The sequence below is a fragment of the Lipophrys pholis genome, assembly GCF_963383615.2.
Source record: "Lipophrys pholis genome assembly, chromosome: 7".
NCBI classification, from domain to species: Eukaryota; Metazoa; Chordata; class Actinopteri; order Blenniiformes; family Blenniidae; genus Lipophrys; species Lipophrys pholis.
The window spans coordinates 4149166-4173749 of NC_137638.1; the positions used below are offsets into that span (position 1 = coordinate 4149166).

Genomic DNA, 24584 nt, shown 5'->3' on the forward strand with positions numbered 1-24584 from the left:
GCTCTTTCTAAAACACAAATAGTGATGTTCTTTTACACTGGTATCTTTCTGAGTTGACATTTTGATGACCCGTGAAGCACCGAGAAATGTTTATAACTGGAGGTGTGTAAATGCACTGTACTGAATGTCTGACCACACCCTACTCTATAAACTTATTATGTAACTGCTGCCAAACAAACAAAGCACCACAGATTCCACCTTTGAATATCTACTCCATAATGTTGTCAGCTCCGTCACGGACCTGTCCAGGCTCGTGTTGATATCAGCAGATGCTAGGAGGAGGAGGAGGAGGAAGAGGAGGGGGGAGGAGGTACTTCACACACCCTTCCAGGATCTAGCTGCACACCCAGTGACGCTTCTAAACCTGCTTAGCGTATGAGAGTGCGTCCTCCTGCCAGCCGTCCACCTCTGTGCGATTAAGCCGGGGACCACTTGGCCGGTGGAGAGGATGTTTGCCGCTGTCGGCCCCGATCCAACACATGGAGCTGCCGACGAGCAGCAGCGGCGCAGCAGCAGCAGCAGAATGGGGTTAAGCTTTGTCGTCCGTGTAATACTGACCTACTTAACATGCACAGTGCAACGAAATCACACCAAAACAATAACAAGCCCCCTCCCCTCGTCTTCCTCCTCCCCCCAGCCAAGAGGGCAGAAATGATCACCGGGATTACAGAGCAGTGAGCGAGAGAGCTCTTATCACGTCCCTATCTGTGTGAGAGGCGGCAGCTGCACCACATGTTGTTACTTCATGTGCAATAGGAACTGAAGACTCGTGAACAGCTGCTGCCACTGTCTTGTTGGTTAGCCGTTCCCGTCGTTGTTAAAGTCCCATTTGCTGGAGAAGGAGCGCGTAAAACATGCTGAATGATCCGAACTCCAAGTAACCGAGTGACACCAGTCATTAACATTTGCATCGGCGTTAGGACCCATTTACACGACGGCATTACAAGTGAAGACGCATCTTTTTTTGCGTTTTCATTTCAGAAAAGTGTTGCTTCTACGCCTGCAACATTTTGAAAACCATGCTTGTTTACATGGAAACAGCAGAAATGCTAAAAAAAAAAATGGATGTGATGGAGTTAGTCACTTCTGGAGTCAAAGGTTATCTTGCTATTCTCCATTGCATGAGGTTTCTCACTGGTGTTTCCATCCTCGTTGGGTTTCATCACTGTTCAGTGTGTGTTTTATATCCATCCAGCAAAGCATCTCGGGCATCTCTGTCCCCCGCAACTTCCTCCATCTCTTCTGGAGGGACCCCGAGCCGCTCCCAGACTGAGCCAGAGATATAATCTCTCCAGTCAGTCCTGGGCCCACTTCGGCACCTCCTCCCAGTCGGAGGTGCCTGGTCAGCCTCTAAAGGGAGGCGACCAGGGGCCGTCCTAATCAGATGCCCGAACCATCTTAACTGGCTTCTCTCAATGTGGAGGAGTAGAGGCTCGACTGTGAGTCTCTCCCGGATTGCAGCCGTCCGGGTGTTTTATGTGTTTTTCTTTAATCAGATGAAGGTTTTCAGTAATGCAGGACAGTAAATCAGCCTCAAACCCTCGGTTGAGATTCATGTCACAGCAAGGACACCGAGGGCAAGGAGCCGTCCCAGAGGGAGTCTCCCTCATCACATCAGTGCTCCCTCCGTGATGAGACCTGGATAAAATATGGAAATTAACTTTTATTTAATCCTTGCTTTCCATTAAAACCTTGTTGTCGTTTTTTTTTTGCTTCAGGCCACTTTCTGTTTACTCCTTATTGACAGTGGTAGATAATTGGTAAGCACATGGAGCGCTAAAGAGGAACATGAATCGGACTTCTACAAGGGCTGCCAAACAAATGGGGTCGAATCACTGCTGCTGGATGGCCTTTCTTGGTGGTTCTTAGGTTTGAATCCCTGAGCAAGGCTCCAACGTCAGTGAGGAGTCCCTATGTGAAAGAATTTGTGTTGCGTCTGTTAAGAAAGATGCCAATTTTGAAGTGTTTGGTGTTGACATCCTGTAATTGATCATCTTGTGTCCAAAAAGCACAAAAGAAACCCCAATATTATTCTTGATGTAGGTCGTGAAGGGGTCCTGAAGCCAGACTATTTGATAACCAATAATATAGGAGACCTGAAATAGATCCCTGAGGTATTCCAAAGGTTGTCTAAGCCTGTGGGTGTGTGTCTTTATGTATTTTATATACTGTTCAGTATATAGAAATAGATGTGCAGGATTTGTCATGTTTCTGAATATTAAAAAAATTTATTTAATTAAGAAATTGTATTGGAGACACATGATCAAGAAAAGAGTGACGATATTTTCAGAGGAGCAAACAAAACTTTGTGCTCTTTCCTTCTGTGCGGTCGAAATAAAAAATGAAGCAGATTTCTTCTGCTCTTCTGGTTCTCTTTTCAGAAACACGGGCTTCCTAATCTAGGCTGAGTATATTTATAATTCAATTGGTACCGTGATGCTTTGTGGGAGCACTTTGTGCAAAGTGGGGACAGTCTTTGCTCACTTTCTCTGTGACAGTTGGACATTATCTCCCTGACTGCACTGTATTGGGGTCATGATGCAGCATGTGGATATTTTGTGTGTGTGTGTGTGTGTGTATGTATGTGTGTGTGTGTGTGTGTGTGTGTGTGCTGTTAACTGGAAGAATGAGGACTGTTGATCTCCCAGCCTCGTCCTCGGCAGCAGTGCCCACGCCCCGCTGAGCATCGCCGTGGGCCTCCTCATTTGCATTAAGTGCAGTTGTTTTAACAAAGCCCTGTTTGTACCAAAACCCACGCACAGGCTCAGAGAAAGTGCTCCCAGTCACTCCTGATTTACTTCAATTGTTTTTGAAGTCATTGTCCCCCCCCCCTCCTGAGATTATGTTCCTGAGTCCATTGTCTCTGTCTGAGGGCTGATCGGGCTCAACTCCTCAGATAAAATTACCTCCAGTGTGGGTGGGATCACAGTGAAATCTCCCCCTGCCACTCATGTCCTGTATAAATGAGCATGCACCTGCTATATTTAACAGGCAGGAAGGTCGAGAGTGCGCATCCAGCCCGCCACGGCCACATTATAACAAATGGAATAAGTCATTGAACAGTGGCTTATTGCCGAGGATCTGGAATATAATTGGATTTCACTCTGCAGGAGCATTTTTCACAGAAATGTTCTCAGCTGAGAGCCATTATTTTCTGTTATGTAAAAAAAAAGATCACAGAGCCATCAAAAAGCATCTCTGCTGCGTGCTCTGATTTGCCCGTGTTTAGTCGTTTTTGTCGATCAACCTACACGTTTTAGATCAGTGGTTCTCAGCCAGGGTTCTGGGGGCTTTCGGACATGGTGCAGTCCTAATGAAAAACATTTCAGGGAGCCAGTATGGACACTGCGGAGGACTGCACACATTTTGGGGGTGTATGTAGACATTAAACTGGACTGAGTTAAGAACACTGAAGACCTTTAATAGAAGAGCCAAAGCCACCTCTATTTTTTGAGGGGACTGAGATCCTTTAACATTTGCTGCATTATGCTGAAGGGGCAGCGAGATGCCGGGGCAGCAGGCTCAACAAACTCATTAGGAGGGCCAGTGACGTGGTGGCGGGTGGATCCGACCCCAACTGAGGTCCATCCCGAGCAATGATTCTCACCCCCTCCATCATGTCCTGGTCAGCAGCAGCATCTTCAGCAACAGACTTATTCCACCAAAGTGCAGTACAGAGCCACAGGAGCTCCTTCATTCTTGTGGAAATAAAACTCGATAACTCCTTCTAAATAGTGTTTGTTGGGTTTTCCTGCTTAGCCTTGTATATATTAACATTTATTACGAGTTTAACTTCACTCTGCCATGTTAATATTTTAACTTTTATTTATTCTGTGTTCTTTTCTGTTTGGAGCGATTCGATTTCCCCCTTTCTATTCTGTTCTATTTTATTCTATAGAACTTTCTGAAAACGCTCGGTCTCCATCTCCGTGTAAATGGCAGAAATGCTGCTACCGCGCATGTGCACTACGATCATAGTAAATAGTTATTCTGCACATGCTCAGTCGATGGACAATAACAAACGTGGCGGCCTCCAAAGTGTCCCAGTCCACATTCTCCTGGGACTTGGTAGTTTTCTAAGTTTTTACACTCAATAACGATCCAACTTGGTCGTATTATTGTTCTCTCGTGTCTGTCTGTCTGTCTGTCTGTCTGTCTGTCTGTCTGTCTTACATGGCAGCTTATCCTCGTCACACTGTTCGAACCCTTCCTGTGAGGGTTTCTTTCAGCCGTGCATCATCGCGTCCTCTCACCTCGCCTCGCCCCTCCGTGGACCAATCGCGCGCGGCCTCGCCGCCGTCCAGACGCCATTGGCGGCGGGCTCGCATAGCAACAAACAACAGCGCCAAATTGTGGACCAACATGCTGATTTTTGGTTTTTCAGCATTTCTGCTGTTTTCAAAACAATGCCATTTCAACGCAAAACTTTTCTGAAACGAAAATGCAACAACAATGCGTTTTCATTCGAAATGTTGTGTAAACAGGGTCCGAATCACAGCCCAGGCCTGACAGGTCACCACTCGTTCATCTGCTGCTCCTGTTGAACTGCATGTTATCACCTGCAGCGTCTGGAAAGTGCATCGGAGAAACTCTGGCCTGTGTGAAGCGCAGGGTGAATTAATTCATCATAAAAGCACCGTGGATCTGTGTACAGTTGTCATTTTGAGGCTCTGCTGTCGGTCTTAGTTTACACCCCGCTATAAATCATTCATGGCTGATTCCGATGGAAAGTGAAAGTTCCCCTGCCTGAATCCGGAGGGTTGAATTCCTCAGGTTTATTAAACTGCAAAGCTGGTTGAACTGGTGGAAGTAGAGTATCGCTCCTCTGGTGTGGAAGTTTGAGTTGTTACTCATGTCTTCATGTTACGACGTTACTTATCTTACAGCTTTTCTATTTTGTTGTGAACTTGCACAGGTTGCAGAGATTTTTGTACCTTTGCATTCATGAAGTGTGTGTATTCACGTTGCAGTGTGCATTCATGTTGCAGGCCATGCATTCATATCCTGTCTCGTGCATTAATCTCAAAGCTTGTGCATTCACGTTGCAGCGTGTGTATTCATGTTGCAGCGTGTGTATTCACGTTGCAGCGTGTGTATTCACGTTGCAGCGTGTGTATTCACGTTGCACTGTGTGTATTCCCGTAGCAGCGTGTGTATTCACGTTGCAGCGTGTGTATTCACGTTGCAGCGTGTATATTCACGTTGCAGCGTGTATATTCATGTTGCTCTGTGTGTATTCACATTGCAGCGTGTGCATAGATCTTGTAGCTTGTGTATTCATGATGCAGCCAAAGCAGGCTGGTTGCGTGTTCCACATTAAGGATCATGATTCGTAACCCAAATATTGTGGAGGAACAAAGACGCATGTTTATGCATCAGCCTGGATAGTGGAGACTCTGGTGTGTTCAGTGTGGACGACTCTGACCTGTGACGGACTGTGTGTTTCCCCTCATGCCTCCTACCTGCACTAGACTTTCACACAGCAGATGGATGGACGGGCGAAGCTGCAGGAGCCTGAACAGTCTGGATGTCAGCTGGCATGACTGCAGTCCAAAAAACACACACGCACACACTCCCACAATGGCTAAATCTTTGATCATTATTCTTACATATTATCTTCTTTGTACTTTTATTGGTGCTGCACACATATTACAAACGGGTCCTTTACACGTCGTGGTCTCCTCTGTCTCTCTCTACAGCTCAGGGATATGTGTGTGCAAGACGGGAGTCGACGGGCCCAAATGTGACGAGTGCCACCCGGGTTTCTTCCACTTCAGCAACACTGGCTGCCGGCCCTGCCAGTGCAACAACCACACCAACTACTGCCACCCACAGTCCGGTGAGTCGGCCCGCTCTTTACACACCGGGTTCGACTGTCGCTCAGACGGAGCTGGACTTCTGCTTCTCTACGTATTATTCAGGAATTTTAATTGTGACTGAACTGCAGAGGCTCAGTTACTGGAAGAATTTTCCTTGTCAACAGGAAACCTCAATCTAAATAAAGAATGACTCACTATAAAAACATATATAGAAGTATTGCACACTGGCAATGTAGTGAGTATTCTTCGCATTCTTCAATATAATGGGATTTTTTTTGTTTTTTTATAAACAAATTGGAAAAAAGTTTAGTTTTGTTGCCACATTTGGCTAAATAAGAAATTATGTCACAAAAAGTTCACTTTAAACCAAAACTAGCGGCCAATTAGGACGAAACACTTGCATGCAATACAAGTTTGTACCACAAGGGAGTGCACTGAGTCACTCAAATGGGTTGCAGAAAGAATCACAACAATGGCTGAAGCGGCAAAATCCACGTTATCATCAAGTTTAGACAAGATTAGTGCCGAACCACTGAAAATGTGCCGAAGTATTTTAAATCGAGCCGAAATAACGACTTTCATCAGAGTTTGACTTTTGTTTAGTCAGAATCACTCATTTTGAAGACTGACTCAACTCTGCTACCTAATGTAGATCAGAGGATAAATCTAAGTTAGTTCACCAGCAGTTCAGCAGCTCCATGGGCATCATACTTCTTGAAATAGCTTAAGGTTAAATGCAGAGGAATAATTTCCCCTTGAGGGATCAATAGAGTATACCGGGGGGGTCAAACATAAGGCCCGTGGGCTGAAAGCGGCTCGCAAGAGGCTGCAATCGGACATCATTTTCAAAACGTTGCGACAGTGAAACTTTTCTGAAACGAGAACACGAAAAAGATGCTTTTTCACTTGAAGCGTCGTCGTGTAAAGGGGGCCTGAGATTATCTTCTGATCATTAGAAAATTCACAATCTGACCGCGGCTACGACCTACGGCTGCTGACAACTAGTAAACAACTGGCGCGTGTGCCGATTACCAAAGAGGTATATCCGCTCTGAGCTTTTTCCTGAACATACTTTCTACCAGAACAATGGCGCCATTCTTTGTGAGCTTTGTTTATTTCCTTGAGGCATTACAGGGCACACAGGATAACGTTACCCTGAAGCAGGTAGCAGCGCCGTGGCCTTCCATTCACCCTCATTCAGTAACGTGCATATTGTATCTACATATCAAACCAGACACGACGTGCTGCTTCTGTACGTCTGAGGCTGCTGGCAGACGAGCAGAAAATCCTCCTTCACATGCGATCCAGCTCACAGAGGAGCACTTAAAACTGTGATTTACAATTTTACACTCCATTCTGCTCCCGGTGCAGCTGCTCCTCTCCTTCCAGCCGTCTGAATTTTATTTTCTGCTCTGCTTCCACGGTCAATATTTACTTTTGAGGCGACTGCGTCTGATTAAGATTATCCTCACTGTATCGTACCAAGGTGCTAACCTGCACACAAACACTCCAGACTCACATTTATGGGGGACTTAATGAGCGTTTCTTTTGGTAAAGCCGGACCGTTAATCCCCAGATTTTCTGATGTCCAAGCCAGCTGAAAGGAGCAGATACAGCTGGCTCTTTCATAACAGGAACCATAGATCACAGTTTCCATTGTTGGGCTTTTAAAAGAGGAAGGACAGCCTTTTTTGTATTAGTGCACATTTAGTCAGACTAAAAAGCGGTACGGGCTTTACAACACAAAAGTGTTTAATTAAAGATACTGAGTGAATCTCAGAGGGATTTGGGTTTCACTCAGAGACACTGTGACGTTTCGATGGAAGAATAGAAACCTGCATTTAGTCATTAGTCTGACCCATCGGTCCACTCGGGGGCAACTGCCGCTCAGGCCCCGTTTACACGACGGTGTTTCATGTGAAAAAACATCGTTTTGTGTTTCTATTTAGAAAAATTTACACGGAAAACGAATCAAACCAGCCGACGCTGTGAGTGGTGCGTGCTAACCACTGGACTACCATGGTATCAAAACAGTTTATGGACTCGAATAGACATGGCTCAACACTACTCCACCATGCCACAACCAGAACATACACAAATAAGAACAACTGTATAACACTGTATATCCACTTATCAGGAACTCTTTGAATATTTGGAAAAGTACTGTCAACTATAAAACTACCAAGTTCCAAGAGAATATGGACTGGGAGTCATGACACTCTACAGGAAACATTATTCTTATTTTCTGTCTACTGAGCATGTGCAGAACCACCAGTTACTATAACCACATACAGTAGTCCTGCTCCAGTCTGATTTCTCAGACATGCAGCAATAAATCCTCATTAAAGGGGTCATATTAACATTTATTATTCGTCTCCATATCTGGAACGACGCCCCAGAAGTGAAGACAGTCTGTCCTCTCTCTCCCTGGCTTGTTTCAGTTTTTAAAAAGTGTGTTGCTCCAACCAGCCAATCGGAAATCAAACCCTATATAGTGTCATCGGGGGTTTAGCCAATCCCAATCAAGGTTGGCTCCTCCCTTTGACTCCTCCCACAATCAGGCAGCTCTGCTCTGGCACATTTCACCACGAGAGGAAGTACTTCCTCCTCTTCCCAAGATGGGCATGTGTGGGCGGAGCCAGTCCAGCTCACACATACACAGCAGATTATGAATGCAGCTCCTGTGATCCAATATTCAAATGGAGGGAAAATCAAGGGAAATCATATGTGAAAGTGTTGAAAAGCTGGATAATATGACTCCTTTAAATCACATTATGTGTGTCAGTCAAAATTTAAAGCTTCGATTTCAGTCGAATAACATGTTTGGATTACACTCTTACACTTTTAAAGTCCGACTTTGAATGAATGACTTTTTTAGGTGTGTGTTTGTGTAGGGGTGAGAGCATTGTGGGGGGTGGGGGGTCTTTTAGAAGCCATATGTCTTTGCACTATAATGACCGGGCAGATGGGAGAGCTGCAGCAGCTTCGGCCTGCTCAGTGTGTTGGAGGGATTAACATAGCTCAGGTTTGACAGCACCCCTTTTAAAGACTGACCCTGGCCTCTCCTCAGGCTGATTACACAAGAACACACTGTGCAAACGCAGATTATACAGTATCCCAAACACCGCGTCCCTCTAGATAAACACCGCACGAGCTCGTCACTTCTCGCAGCGCAGACCCTTTGTTTTTCTCGCTGACCTCTGAACTGAGGCCACATGTGATTTATCGCTTTTCATTTAGTCATTTCATCCAAGAGGGAGCAGTGATTTATGAAAACACGCCGTTATTGTGACGTCTGAAGGGACAGATCTCTGTAGAAGCTGGAATCACCGTTTTTAAGGGAGTGAATGCAGTTAAAATAAAATGACACTCGGTGTTAATGACCACCGCAGTGAACTGTTCACACTGATCTTGCAACATTGGAGAAGAAGATGGGAAAAACTTGGAGGAGCAAATTTTATCAATGGCTTCTTCCTTTAAAATTTTATAAGAAGTGTGTGTGTGTGTGTGTGTGTGTGTGTGTGTGTGTGTGTGTGTGTGTGTGTGTGTGTGTGTGTGTGTGTGTGTGTGTGTGTGTGTGTGTGTGTGTGTGTGTGTGTGTGTGTGTGTGTGTGTGTGTGTGTGTGTGTGTGTGTGTGTGTGTGTGTGTGCTCATATTAGTGTAAATTAAATATTTTTTTCTATTTTTTATTTGATTTATCGATTTATCGATTGATTGATTGATTAATTTGATGAGTCTGGAATGAAATATAAAAATGTTTAGTTTTTTGGTTATTGCGGCTGTTTTATTTGTTTGTTGTTGTTTTTTACCAGTTTTATCTGCTCTCGTAGTTTTTCCCCTTTTAGCCGTTTGAGTTATTTGATCTTTTCTACTGGTTTTTAGCTGCTTCGGCCACCTCGTTCGAACGTTTTTAACCCAGCGATAAAACTGATTTTGATAATGAGTCAAGTGTGAAACTAAATTATAAATCTGATCAAAAATGTTTATTGAGATGAAATTTGCTGAGATCTTTTCATGGAGCCACTGCAGAGGTTTTACAGAAAACTTTATAAAGTAGTAAACACCTCAAACGAACACGTTATGTGCAGCAAATTCCTGGGAAAAGGCTTTAATCTCGCAGTGCTGCATAAAAATCCCAAGACATTTCAAAGTGCATGTGCGATCTGCTCGGTTTAAATACAGAAAACTAAAAATGTCGATCCTTATGTCATCCTCCTCCGTTACCATGGAAACTCAAAGCTCCATCGGTGAGTGGAAAAAGTCGGCGTCAAACTCAGGGCCCCGTGTACACGATAAGGTTTTCAAGTGAAAAAAAGGACATTTTAATTCCAATTTTTCGATGCCTGGAGCCACTAAAAACACAACTTTTCAAAAACGCTCCATCTCCATGGAAACGGGGGTGAAAACTGAAGTGTCTGAAATATATTTAGATTAGATTTTGGTCTGCTTTAAATACTCGGTCTGCTGTGTGCTAACAGTTGTGAAAATAAAAAAAATCATAGATATCGTATAAACTACATGACATACCTTACATGTGCGTTGGAAAAGTGAAAATATTAGATGAGTTGGCAAAGTCCAGTTTTTCTACAGTCTGAGTGGAGACGCGGCTCTGAGCTGCCTCGCGTTCAGGAGAAAATACACAAACCTGAAAGGAAATATTAGGATTCATGTTGTTGGTGTCTCCTCCTCCTCCTCCTCCTCCTCCTCCTCCTCCTCCTCCTTCATGCCTCCACTGCTGGTTTAGTGGCACAACATGAAAGCAGGAGATGATAAACCGGCGGAGTCACGTCGTCTCTGATGTCCTCATGGAGGCAAAACAGTCTGAAGCTCCACTACAAACAGCTCCACTCATATAATCAATATTTACAACAACAACAGTCTTTATCAGACTTTTTAATGAAGGCCGTGAAATGATGAGCAAGTTTATTGGTTTTATTATTGTTTATCTGTTTTTTGTGTTTATAGTATGTGTATTATTTTAAATCACTTATAGTTAGTTTTTTTTAAACTTATTTTTATTTGCAAACACAAATGAATAGAATAGATTGAAATGTAGAATTTTACATATTTACAACTTTTTTTTGTTATTGAACAAACCCAAAATAAGATGTATAATAATTTTATTAAATTTATAAATACAGCGTCTATAGGATAATGTTACTTTTTAAGCAACAAATAAGTAAGGAAAGATGTTTTTATTTTGCTGACATGTTTCAGCTGCGTCTGCAGTCTTCCTCACAGCGTCATCTGATGACGGGACCTTTTACCGGCTGACAAATTCTGATTGATCCGTCAGGCCTTCTATTTTTACACATGGTTAAATCTATTTTCACAGATTTAATTGTGTTTGAATATATTTCCTATTTTTTCCCATCACTATACTTCTCTAATACATTTTTCCCGAAATTTACTTTTATTTTTCTGAATTTATTTCTATTTTCATTTAGTCCGTTTTTGTAACTTTTTTTCTATTTTGACATTTGTTTTATTAGATTCACTTATATTTTAATGTTTTTTCTATTTCTATAGAAATATTTGAATGTATATATTTTAATAAAAACATTTTTTTTGATGTATTTACATATTTTTATACCAATTTTCTTAAATTTACTTTGTCCAGTTTCCATTTTTAAGAGAGAGCCTCTGAAAATGTCTTTTCCTTCATGGTAAAATGAGAATAGAAGTTGATTTCATATGTTTTGAGGCTATCAGGAGCTCCAGTGATGAGCTAGACGGGGTGTTATTTAGTATAATTTAAAGTATTTCAATCAATTTTTTTTTTCAACTTTTCTGTCTTCATATTCTACATATTGAATTTTTCTCTTCTACTCCTCTAATTTCATTTTCACTTTTGATTTCTTTATTTGACTTCTTCTTTTCCCTTCTACTTGCTCTACATCTTCCTCTTAATCTCCAAATTGCTATACTGGTACTTCTACTTCTTCTACAAGTACTTTTTCCACTTCTGCTTCTTTCTCTCGCCCTGAAACTCATGTGTCTCTTCAATGCCTTCCTCCTTCCTTTTTTTTTTTTCCTTCTTCCTTTTCTTTCTGTACTTCTGAAATGCTTCTCCGTCCTGCCGCCGCTGAAAAGCAGCTGCAGGTCGTTGGGAGTGAACAAAGAGTTTTTGGGGGGATGAAAGGGGAGAGTTGTTGTGCGTTACGTAAGCGTCTGACCTGCCCTGTGATGTAAGCGGGGTCCGCGGTGAGGTGGAACGGCTGATCATGTGACCTTCGCTCTCTTCCTGCAGGAGTGTGTCTCAACTGTGACGGCAACACCCAGGCATCCAACTGTGAGGAGTGTAAGCCCGGGTTCTACCGCGGCGCCCCGGCCGCCCCGACCGAAGCCTGTGCCCCCTGCCCCTGCTCCAACGCCAGCTCCACCGGCACCTGCCACACTGGTCAGTCACACACACACACACACACACACACACACACACACACACACACACACACACACACACACACACACACACACACACACACACACACACACACACACACACACACACACACACCGTCTGGCTCGCCAGACGACCTTTGACCCCGTCGTTGAACCGGTGAGCAAGTTTCATGATGTCATTTACAGATGATGAGGAAGTTTCTGTGGCGAGGTTTTCTAATCTGGATCAAAGTCTGCTTCACTTCACGTCTACACCGGCGCCATTTTTAACCTAAATCACATCAAATCGGGCGATTTGTTGCTTTTTACCGAGGATTATCACCAGTTTTAACAGTTATTTGTCAGGTGACTAATTGATAACTTTTTCTAATTAATTGAATGATTAACTAATTGAAAGTAGTGGAGGTGCTTTGCTAATTCCTGCAAATGAAAGTAACTAGTTACTTGAGAACATCACCTTTGTTGATCACTGGAAATAGGTCTATAATCTGGATGTTACTTAAATTTACATAATTTAGTGGAAGGTGCTCTATAATCTGCATTATAGTGGGGGACGATGCTCTGTAACATTCATGTTGGGAGTTAGAGGCTCTATAATCTGGATGTTAGCAAGAAGAAGATGCTCTATAATCTAGATGTTGAGAGGAAGATGCTCTTTAATCTGGATGTTGGGAGTAAGGTGCTCTATAATCTCGATGTTAGTAGGAAGAAGATGTTCTATAACCTGGATGTTGGGAGTAAGGTGCTCTATAATCTAGATGTTGAGAGGAAGATGCTCCATAATCTGGATGCTAGTGGGGGGAGATGCTCTGTAATATTCATGTTGGGAGTTAGAGGCTCTATAATCTGGATGTTAGCAAGAAGAAGATGCTCTTTAATCTGGATGTTTGTGGAGAAACATGCTCTATATTCTGGATGTTGAGCGGAAGATGCTCTATAATCTAGATGTTTGTGCAGGAAGCTGCTTTATAATCTGGATGTTTGTGCAGGAGGCTGCTCTATAATCTGGATGTCGATAGGAAGATGCTCTACAATCTGGATGTTAGTGGGTTACGATGCTCTACACTCTGGATGCTGGGAGGAAGATGTCCAGTGACACGTCCTTCCCAGCGTTTGTCTCACGCAGGTTGAAGCCCTCAGCTAGTTTTTGTTTCCGAATCACCGCGGCGGCTCAGTGGGTGGAGCGGGTCGTCGTCCTGTCGGCGGGTTGTGGGTTCGATCCTCCTTCTCAAACTGTCTATTTGTGGAAGTTCATCCCGAAATGCTCCAAGTAGAGGTCGTTTCCATTATTCCCGACATCGATTCAGAGCTGATCAATCCTGCACGCCGTCCTCTGTTATGAACAAATGGACTCGCTGTGACACTTTCCCACTGTGCGCATCTCTTCACCAGGACGTGTTCGGATTTCAAGATTACTTCTCGATACCGAAAAAAACAAACAAACTCGGATCCATAAGCGTCAGCGGTGAGCGGTTGTCACGACGATCCAAACATGTGAAGCAGAGAGCTTTCGATCTCTCTTCTCAGACTTGATGTTCCCAAATGACCCCGCCTCTCTCAGCTCGGGGCTGCTGCTGCTGCCCCACTTACACACCACCACCCACAGGTCTGAGCTCCAGCCACCGTCGGGTCTGACGCCCAGATGCTTTGTGGTTGTAGGCCTGACGCACCCACGACCACTAAAACCTGCACAAAGACTAAACTAGGAAAAAAGCCTTGTTAGGTTCACCTCTAATTGAAACAAACCCGCAGACATTCTATTTAATGGATTTCATCAATATTTTGTAAATCGTTAAATCCAAATTACAACACAAAAAGATAAACTTGTAATCCAAAGTGAGGCAACAGATATATAAAACCTCATTTGAAAAGCTGGAACTTCCATTTTTTTCCCCTAAAACATGAATTATTTCCATTATCCATCATCAAAACTCTCATCTGCTTCCTTTACCTTGTTTACCATTAAATGATTATATTGAGGCTACCATGATGGACTGAAATATATTGCGCCGACGTGTTATGTCGTTATAGAGCATCTTACTCCCACTGACTTAACAACAAATACTACCTCATTAGTTACAGTTGCTTACTTTTATATATGTGTAACTACTGCCTCTTCTACATTTAAACAAAAAGGCAACCTGTAACTGTAATCAAGTACTAATAATATGACTTGAACAACACTGGTTGTAACTATTATGTACAAAACGGCCTTTAATCTGCCCCTCTATTAAAGCCTTTTATCAGTATTACACAGATTATCATAGACGAGTTGTATTTAACATTTTTGCTTGAATTAGATCGGATTGTGGTCGTTTGCTGCAGGATTTTACTTCCTTCCTGTTTTTCAACGGTATTAAATATGACCGCCTGATTAACGGACTCGTGGTTTTCAGCTGGAGACCGAAACTTTTCCAGCATCAGACGACCCGGTGTTGTGTTGTGTTGTGTTGTGTTGTTGAGTCACCTGCTTCATGTGCGGTAACAGTTACACAGATTAGCTTCATCCCGTGTGTGTGTGTGTGTGTGTGTGTGTGTGTGTGTGTGTGTGTGTGTGTGTGTGTGTGTGTGTGTGTGTGTGTGTGTGTGTGTGTGTGTGTGTGTGTGTGTGTGTGTGTGTGTGTGTGTGTGTGTGTGTGTGTGTGTGTGTGTGTGTGTGTGTGTGTGTGTGTGTGTGTGTGTGTGTGTGTGTGTGTGTGTGTGTGTGTGTGTGTGTGTGTGTGTGTGTGTGTGTGTGTGTGTGTGTGTGTCTTACATGGCAGCTTATCCTCGTCACACTGTTCGAACCCTTCCTGTGAGGGTTTCTTTCAGCCGTGCATCATCGCGTCCTCTCACCTCGCCTCGCCCCTCCGTGGACCAATCGCGCGCGGCCTCGCCGCCGTCCAGACGCCATTGGCGGCGGCCTCGCATAGCAACAGGCCACGTATGGATGCACTTAGGCTTGTCAGGTTATGTTTGCCCCGCAAAGCCGAGGTCGTAGGTAGGAGAGGGAACGTGAACACAGCTTGGGGGGATGGATGGGGGGGGGGGGGGGTCACTCCAGGAACAGCAGCGAACACGAGGATAGATGGGCGCCACCGTGGAGGATGGTTGAGGAGTTGACACCGGAGAATCATGAGAGGAGGTGACACAGTGCAGAATCACGGCTCCTGTGTGTGTGTGTGTGTGTGTGTGTGTGTGTGTGTGTGTGTGTGTGTGTGTGTGTGTGTGTGTGTGTGTGTGTGTGTGTGTGTGTGTGTGTGTGTGTGTGTGTGTGTCACACACACACACGTGGAGGTGAAGTGGAGCGTTGCACCAGTTCAGAATGTGGGTCACACATATTAAATCATCCATGTATGATCGTGTCTTCACTCGGTGGCGGCAGAGCGCAGATCTCCTCTCCTCTTCCTCCTTTCCTCTCCTCCTCTCCTCTTCCTCGCTTCATCTCCTCTTCTCTTCCTGTGCTCGTCAAACCCTCTCATACATTTCCTAGTGTTTTTCCCCACATCGTCTTGAGCCTACCTGTCCTGACAGGTACCATCCCTCCGTCCAGCGGAGTGGAGGACGATGGGTAACGGAGCTGGTCTCCCCGTCCTTCCGGCCTCATACTGAGCCGCCGTGCAGCTCGTGTTTCCAGTGGGTTATATAACCCGGCGGGCCGGCTACCCCCCCACCCCCCAGCAGAGGTTAAATCCAGCTGATCATCCGGAGCTGCGGCGCCTCCACTCTCGGTCACATGACTTCACTCGATGGAGGCCAACATCTAGGCCATGGCGCCGCAGCCATCCGAGTCTAAATCATTCAGCAGGAGGACGAACGCAGGGTGACTGTCAGTACTGCACGGTCACATGCATGTCAGGGCTTTTCCTCCAGGGTGTCGTGACTCCCAGTCCATATTCTCCTGGGACTTAGTACTTTTATTTTGACAGTCACCGTAGAAACAATCAAACTTGGTCATCTGTCCATTAGAATATCCGTGTTCTCCCATTGTTAATGCTGATGGCGTGTTGTTCAGCGGCAACTTGTGGCCCAACGTGCTAACAACATCGTTTTCTTCAATTTACATGTAAACGGACATTGTTTTCAAAACGTAGCCGTGTAAACGAGAAACTTTTCAGAAACGAAAAAGCAAAAAAGATGCGTTTTCCCTTGAAACGTCACAGTCGCAGCTTTTCCGCCGTCTACACGGTGACGGCGCCAGAGCGTTTCCTGAAAGTTGTGTGTGTCACCCCCCCCCCCCCTTTTTTTTTCAAAAAGTTGCATTTTAGTAGCTCTGAGCAATGGATCCCTTAAATGCGACGAAAGTGTGTAAACTGGGACTAAATCCTATTTAATCCTCCCGTCTTCTTCCACAGTTATTAAAGAATAATATGCTTTGCTTCCATTACTTTAGATGCAATACATGTCTTGTTTGAGTACTCTATGTGCAACATGTTTACATCACTGTTCAGAAAAGAAAAAACTCTCTGCATCAGCGTGGTTTCCCTGCGGAGACGGTCTGTGCTCGGCCCCAAGGGGACGACACCGCAGGACAAACACGCCGCAGGGAACATAAACCCCATCTGGCCTCGGTGACGCCTTCAAATCCCCCCAGAAAGGAGAGGAGCACGCCGAGACATCTGCTCTGCTGTGGGTGCATCCTCACTTTTACTACTGTACCTGAACGCATCGTGGACAAGCTCTTCAAAAGAAAAGAAAGAATCTGATGCATTTCAGACTAAATGACCGCAGTCACAGTGGTGTGAATCTTAACGTCATGTGATTAAATCATTACTTTTATGAATCAAGTAACTTGGTTACTTGGTCATCTTCCTCCTCGAGCATCCAGATTATAAAGCATCTTCCTTTAACATCCAGATTATAGAGCATCTCCCTCCACTAACATCCAGATTATAGGGCATCTTCCTCCACTAACATCCAGATTATAGGGCATCTTCCTCCACTAACGTCCAGATTATAGAGCATCTTCCTCCACTAACGTCCAGATTATAGCGCATCTTCCTCCCACTAACATCCAGATTATGGAGCACCTTCCTCCCACTAACGCCCAGATTATAGAGCATCTTCCTCCACTAATGTCCAGATTATAGAGCATCTTCCTCCACTAACGTCCAGATTATAGCGCATCTTCCTCCCACTAACGTCCAGATTATAGAGCATCTTCCTCCTTTAACTTTCAGATTATAGCGCATCTTCCTCCCACTAACATCCAGATTATGGAGCATCTTCCTCCTTTAACTTTCAGATTATAGAGCATCTTCCTCCTTTAACTTTCAGATTATAGCGCATCTTCCTCCCACTAACATCCAGATTATGGAGCACCTTCCCCCCACTAACACCCAGATCATAGAGCATCTCCCCCCACTAATGTCCAGATTATAGAGCATCTTCCTCTCCTAATGTCCAGGTTATAGAGCATCTTCCTCCACTAACATCCAGATTAAAGAGCACCTTTCTCCCACTAACACCCAGATTATAGAGCATCTTCCTTTTGAGCATATTCATCCTCATAATTTCTGGTACCAGACGAGTAAAAGACGAGCAGGGAAACGAGTGTCTGAATATTTGTTTTGAATTGAAATGCCTTCATGAAACCAGAGATTGGGAATATTTTAAAGGAGAAATCGTTTTGGAAGCTCGTAATTATTAATGCAGCCTGGTTCCACTTGGAGGTCCGGTTACTCCATCGCCGCTTTACGTTTCGTTTTTACTGCCGTGTCATAACCTCGCTCTCGCGCGTGCAGCTCGGATAACGGATGTAAAGTAGGTAGTGAGCGATCCGGGACGTAGAGCGGCATTAAAAGAAAACCTCTGCTGTAAATAAGGCAGCTTTATGGAGATGTTTCCCCCATGGGGGGGGGGGGGGGGGGCTGCTGCTGCTGCACTGTGGCTCCTGCTGAATATGCCTGAAGGTGTTGTGGTGTCGGGTTTCCGGAGGTCGCAGGGGAAAGCCGACACTCGGAAACGACTTGTTGCTGACGAGAACAAAGAGGATCAGAGCTGAAACCGCACGCCGGCCGAGCGCTCGTCATTTAAATCTTGCTGTCAGCACGTCGCACAGAGGAATCTTTTCTCAGCTGCACAGCATCTTCACAAACCCTCATATGTCATCACTTGCACAACTTTTCGGATTAAAAACTAAACTAAACTAAATTTCTAAATATGACGTACGTCAGCTTTTTTCACTTTCTAACAAAGTTTTATTACATATTTATAACATGTCGTGGGGTTTTTCTTTAATTCGGACTCTAAAAGGTCACAAAAGCAGACTTTATAATAATCTATTAGTATTCATGTCACCGCTTCCAGCTTTTTCTTGTTTGTTTAAAAATGAAGATTACAACAATTACAGAACTTCTCTGATAAAAAACAACCTTTTTTTAAGGCGTTAAATGAGGATTTAATCCTCTTAATATATATTTTTAACTATAAATTGCAAAAAAAAAATTAAGAATTTCTGGTCAGATTTACACTTTCCAGCAGCGTTTATAACACACATTTATAACATTTTGATAAAGCCAGCTTTATTCTTTTCTGTTTCATATTCTATGCAATTAAGAGTCACACCTCCTCATTCTCATATTAACTGCAATTTAACACGTAAACGATGATAAAGGAACAACATGGTATTTTACAATTAAAACACATTTATTCCCTTCATGACAATCAAAGGAGATGAAGTGCATACAGGACACAAGGAACATCTCTCATTAAAGCAGATTTTTATTTTTAAAAAAATATATGGAGTTAACAATATCCATTCATCTTCTCTATGCACGTCAGTCTTTGAAATTACAAAATGTAATTTTGTACCCAAAAAAGTAAAAACAAGAGTAAATAATGTTTAATGTACTATCGTTGTTATTCATGTAAACGAGCATTTGTATGTATTATATGACATATGTATTCATGTAACAATAATTAAAAACATACATGTGTATAAATTTTAGTTTGACTTCACAAAAAACCATCCTGACGGATGAACCCTTTGAAAAGCGATTTGTTTGTACGGCCAACAGCACAGCAGGACCTCACTGTGCAGCGTCCACCGGAAGTCAGGCCGCCTCAAACAACCAAATGGTCTGTGGTCAGGGTAGAGAAGGTTCAGGGTGAGAGGAGACCTGCTGACACACAAACACTCAGGATTCAGTCTGAGCTGAACTCACAGAGCAACATTTAACGGTCACGTGGAGCCCCCTGGTGGTCAAACAAAATGACTTCAACCTCTGCTCAGTGTCTTCTTTCTTTCTTTTCTCTGTGTTTCTGCTTCTATCCATCCAGAGTTTCTTTTCTATCTGGTAACAACCAATAACGTACTGAATGCCAATAATGTAATGAGATAGAAAAATATATTTTACAACTAACTGAGAGAGTTTGTAGCCATGATGAATGAAGTTTTTCTTTCTTCTCTTCTTTCGTTCCGTCCTTCTCTTTCTTTCTTTTGTTCCTTACTTTCTTTCTTTCTTCCCTTCTTTCTCTCTCTGTTTCTTTCTTTCTTTCTTTTTCTTCCTTCTTTTTACTTTCTTTCTTTCTGCCTTTTGTCTTTCTTTCCTTTGTTCCTTCTTTCTTTCATTCCGTTCTCTTTCTTTCTTTTGTTCCTTACTTTCTTTCTTTCTTCCCTTCTTTCTCTCTCTCTTTCTTTCTTTCTTTGTTTCTTTTTCTTCCTTCTTTTTCCTGTCTTTCTTTCTGCCTTTTGTCTTTCTTTCCTTCATTCCTTTGTTCCTTCTTTCTTTCTTTCATTCCGTTCTCTTTCTTTCTTTCCTTCGTTTCTTCTTTCTTTTTCTCTCTTTCTTTGTTCATTCCTTCTTCTTTTTTCTTTCTTTCTTTACATTCTTTCTCTCTCTCTCTCTCTCTCTCTCTTGCTCTCTCTCTCTCTCTCTCTCTCTCTCTCTCTCTCTCTCTCTCTCTCTCTCTCTCTCTCTCTCCACCCCCCCCTCCTGACCTGCTTCTGTCCGTCCCCCGTCCCCCTGCAGACCCCACCGGCTCCCCGCTGTGCGACCGCTGCCTCCCCGGGTACTCTGGTCCTCACTGTGACGGCTGCGGCGCCTCCTTCTTCAAGTCGTCCTCGGGCGTCTGCGTCCCGTGTGACTGCAGCGGTAACGCCGACCCCCGGGGCCCCCCCGAGCTGTGCCACCCCGACACCGGAGTCTGCCTGCGCTGCAGCGAGGGCACGGCGGGGCCGCGCTGCCAGCGCTGCGCCGCCGGGTTCACCGGGGACGCCCGGGCACACAACTGCACCCGGCCCAGTAAGACCGCCGCTCCCACACCCAACAACAAACCCCAACAACAAAATCAAAAAAAACAAGCAGGAGATGATGATGATGATGATGATGATTATTATGGCTTGATGATTTTAAAGGCTGAGTTTAGAACAGGAGTGTCAAACATGAGGCCAAACCGTCCCGCCAGAGGCTCCAATCCGGCCAAACCTGCAAGCAAATTGTAGAAATTTAAAGAGAACATACTTCTTTTTTTCTTTTTTTTTAACAACTTTCTTGTGCAGCGGACACAACTGAGATATCGGTGATGAAAGCTCTCGCTCCCTCACTGCTATCAAACTAGCCTCAAAGCCAAAACACCCATAATGCAACAGCAACAGGACAATTTTTTATTTTATTTTGGGACATTTCACTGTATTTCTCACAAAAATTTCATTAAAATTCACTTTATGTTGCGGTTGTTGGTCATTGTTAAAAAATACAACTTTTAATTTGAAGGTTGTTATGGCTCTATTTGACTGGTCCGGCCCACTCAAGACGAAGTTGGTCTGCATGTGGAACCTGAACTAAAATGTGTTTGACATCCCGAGTTTAGAGTGTCACCAATGCAGCATCTTATCAGTTTATTGTTCAGTCACAACAAAAAAGGAACAAATTGACCAAATTCAACCTATTTAATTTAAAGAGACTAGTTATTATTATTATTATTATTATTATTATTATTATACAGGAAAAATTGGGTGCAAGAAAACTTGATTTCCTAAGGAATTGTAGTTCTATGCTTTGTCCACTAGGTGTCAGCAGTTATTTATGTCATGAATAAACCGAGCTGAGACCAGCCTGATGTGACTGTGATTGTTAAATTCATATAGCTTAAAAATATACTAACAAGATACGTTTCTATTGTAAGGACTTTTTTTGGGAATTCATAAGATTTGGCTAAAAACAGTAAAGTCTACTTCCCACCTGTGTAGGGTCTGCAGCCTTTGTGAGCGCTGTAACTTATTATATATACATATTATTTATACACATATTATAAATACATATATATTTAATTATAATTTTAATGGAATAATAGCATGTTTAGTTATTTATTTAATGGTGTATTTATTTCATTTTGGCACATTTAGACCATGAAATAATAAATAAAATAGTGAAAACAATTATTAGAATTATATATTATATATTTTACACAAAATTAAATAATATTTGAATGAATTGATGACACCTTTATATATTTAATTCCAATAGTAATTAATTGCACATTTAATTAATGATTTAATGACACATTTAAATATATTTATATTAAAATTTTTACTTCATTCATGACACATTTAATTATTTAATGGTATTTATTTATTCAATGTGGGCACATTTAGTCCTCTATATGTGACAATCCTGAAAGCTGAATAAAATAACTGTAATTACAACAATCTCACGCTGCTGTTCAACAGTTGCGTCACAACTTGCAGATTTTATTACAGTATTTCTGTCGTCAATGGCAAAACCTTTCAGCGGTGGTGTAATCCACCTGCCAATTCACCTCGACAACAAACACTGTGTACCATCAAGAAATGTACATTCTGCTCCTGCATGCGTTATTCAACAGTTATTACTCCTTAAATGTGGTGATCAGCAGAGTTTTATGTTATTAAAGGTTTGATTAAAGTAATAATACGTGTTCTGGTTGCCTCTCTGTCCTCAGCTCCGCGGCTCCTTCCAACACCAGCATCCACCACCACCACGGCCGAGACCACCAAACCGGCGTCCCCCTCCACCACCACCACCGTGACCTCCGGTACGGCGAGAGCCGCCCCGGCCTCCACGTCCAGCAGCAACATGAGCACCTCTCTGACGACCGTCGCCGCCGCCGCCGCCACCACGCAGGCGCTGCTCACCAGCCTGAGCAGCCCCACCGACAACACCACGGCGGCGCTCACCGAGGTCTCCTGGACGCAGTTCAACATCATCATCCTGGCTGTCATCATCCTGGTGGTGCTGCTGCTGCTGGGCTTCGTGGGCGGAGTCTACACCTACCGCGAGTACCAGAACCGCAAGCTGAACGCCCCCTTCTGGACCATCGAGCTGAAGGAGGACAACATCAGCTTCAGCAGCTACCACGACAGCATCCCCAACGCCGACGTGTCGGGCCTGCTGGAGGACGAGGCCAACGAGGTGGCGCCCAACGGCCAGCTGGCGCTCACCACGCCGGGGAACTGCTACAAAGCCTGACCCCCCCCCCCCCCCCCCCCCCCCCCCCCCCCAACGCCCTGCCCCTGCCCCCATCCCGAACCGGACCGCCACCCCTTTACAGACAAACGCTGCTGGAAAGTACCAAATCCAAAGCTCCTGCACGTTCAGCCACTCACACACACACACACACACACACACACACACACACACACACACACACACACACACACACACACACACACACACACACAGTGAGCTTCAGCACACACTCCGTCTCAACAATCACGACCTGTTTACGCGGCGTTTCAAGTGAAAACGCATAGTTTTTGTCCGTTTCAGAAAAGTTTCACGTTCACTGAAGACGATGCAGTTCTCATGCCGTGCCACTAGTAGGTGCTCTTGGTTGTTTTCAACGCTTTAAACGACAGTGGAAGCACACGGACGTTCGCATGAGAGGATGAACTATAACAACTATTTACTGCGACGTGTTGCGCATACGCAATAGCAGCACTTCCAGGAAGTTGTATTCTCCGTCGTTTCCTCGGAGACGGTCATTTTCAAAAAGTTCCACCCCAGGAGCCGCCTTCAGCGGCTCCAGGCATCGTTGTCTTGTAGACGGACCCCCAAAACGCAACCAAAGCTTTGCGTTTTCACTTGAAATCGTCGCGTATTCGAGGCCTAATTCTCATTGTTAATCACACAACAAGTGCAGGTGCAACAATCGCGAGCTATTTGTAGAAAAATCCCGCTGTGCTTTGCAGTGATTGGCTGAAGGGGAGAAAGGGGGAGGGGCTCCAGGTAGACATGCTCTGCTTCTGGATTCTCCTCCGTTTCAGACGGTGAATCCTTCTGTGTGGTGGAGATCTGATTCCATGGAGGTCTCCACTGGAAACGTTTTCCCTTCTCCACATGGGTGTGTGAGCGTGAGAGAGAGAGAGTGTGTGAGAGTGTGTGTGTGTGTGTGCGTGTGTGTGTGTGTGTGTGTGGAGGGGGGATCCAAAGAATCTAGGCGGAGTCGTTCCTGGACGAGGCCGAAGCAGATCCGTGTGGAGCGGGTCCCAGGACTCACCGGAGCCGAGCATTTCAGATACTAAAAAACAAACAAACTGGACTTGTGACTGTTTAAGTTATAATTTGGTCACTCGTACGGTGATCTTCCAACGGAGACAATGATTGTTATTTAATGAGTTTTTATTCTGTTCTTATTTATTGTTTGGTTTTTTTTTTTCCTCGGGAGAAATGCTGCACATGTATGACGTGTTGATTCATGGTGTTTAATCTCTACGTGCTGTCGAACGGTAATTTTTGAAATTTGGACAAATACGTATGGGGATAATGTCGCAGAATGACATGCGTGTGTGTGTTTTTATTTTTTTTCTTGTGAGATTTGTGCATCCCCCGCAAGGACCTGTAAAAGTCTTCAGCTCCACCTCTTGGACATCTTTTTACAGGTGCATTTCCTCTTCTGCATTTTGAGCGTAACGCTGGACTTTTTTTTCACCCTCGGTACCGACTTGCAGGCTGTTTTGTGTCTCTCATATCACCAGGTAGCTCTGTAGTGATGCTCAGTGATCATATTATCATTGGGCCTCTCTCCTGGGTCTGCAACCTGAGGCTGAAGTTGCTCGCTGCGGCTCGTAACCTGTAAATATATCAGGTTGTTTTTTGTTTCTTTATATATATTCTTTGCCCAGAGTTATGTACAAATCAATTATGCAACAGAAAAGCTAAATCCACATGCAGAAAAATGTAAATGCCCCCCTAAGTTGAAGAGAGACATTTACAGGTCCCTGTAGGTTCTAACAAATATCGGTACCCATACAAGAATCGGAGGGATCTCTTAGCCCTCAGTGTGGACTGGTAGGCTCAAACATGAAAATAGCTAAAGACATACTGGTTCTTTGAGGCACGCACATTTTTTCCAATGCATTCACGCACATTTAACTGCACACACTAATTTGGGGGTCCGTG

General features: G+C 44.0%; 1 protein-coding gene across 1 annotated transcript in view; it reads left to right on the top strand.

Annotated features, from left to right (window-relative positions):
- LOC308111659 (multiple epidermal growth factor-like domains protein 9) overlaps nucleotides 1-22652 on the top strand; it is a gene marked incomplete at its 3' end in the record, with an annotated part of 42996 nt that extends 20344 nt beyond the window's left edge. Inside the window, exons 3-6 of the mRNA XM_080466636.1 lie at nucleotides 5700-5839; nucleotides 12071-12220; nucleotides 20175-20447; nucleotides 22126-22652. Coding sequence (XP_080322762.1) covers nucleotides 5700-5839; nucleotides 12071-12220; nucleotides 20175-20447; nucleotides 22126-22652 — 1090 coding nt within the window. The remainder of the gene's footprint in view (nucleotides 1-5699; nucleotides 5840-12070; nucleotides 12221-20174; nucleotides 20448-22125) is intronic.
- Nucleotides 22653-24584: the final 1932 nt, after the last annotated feature.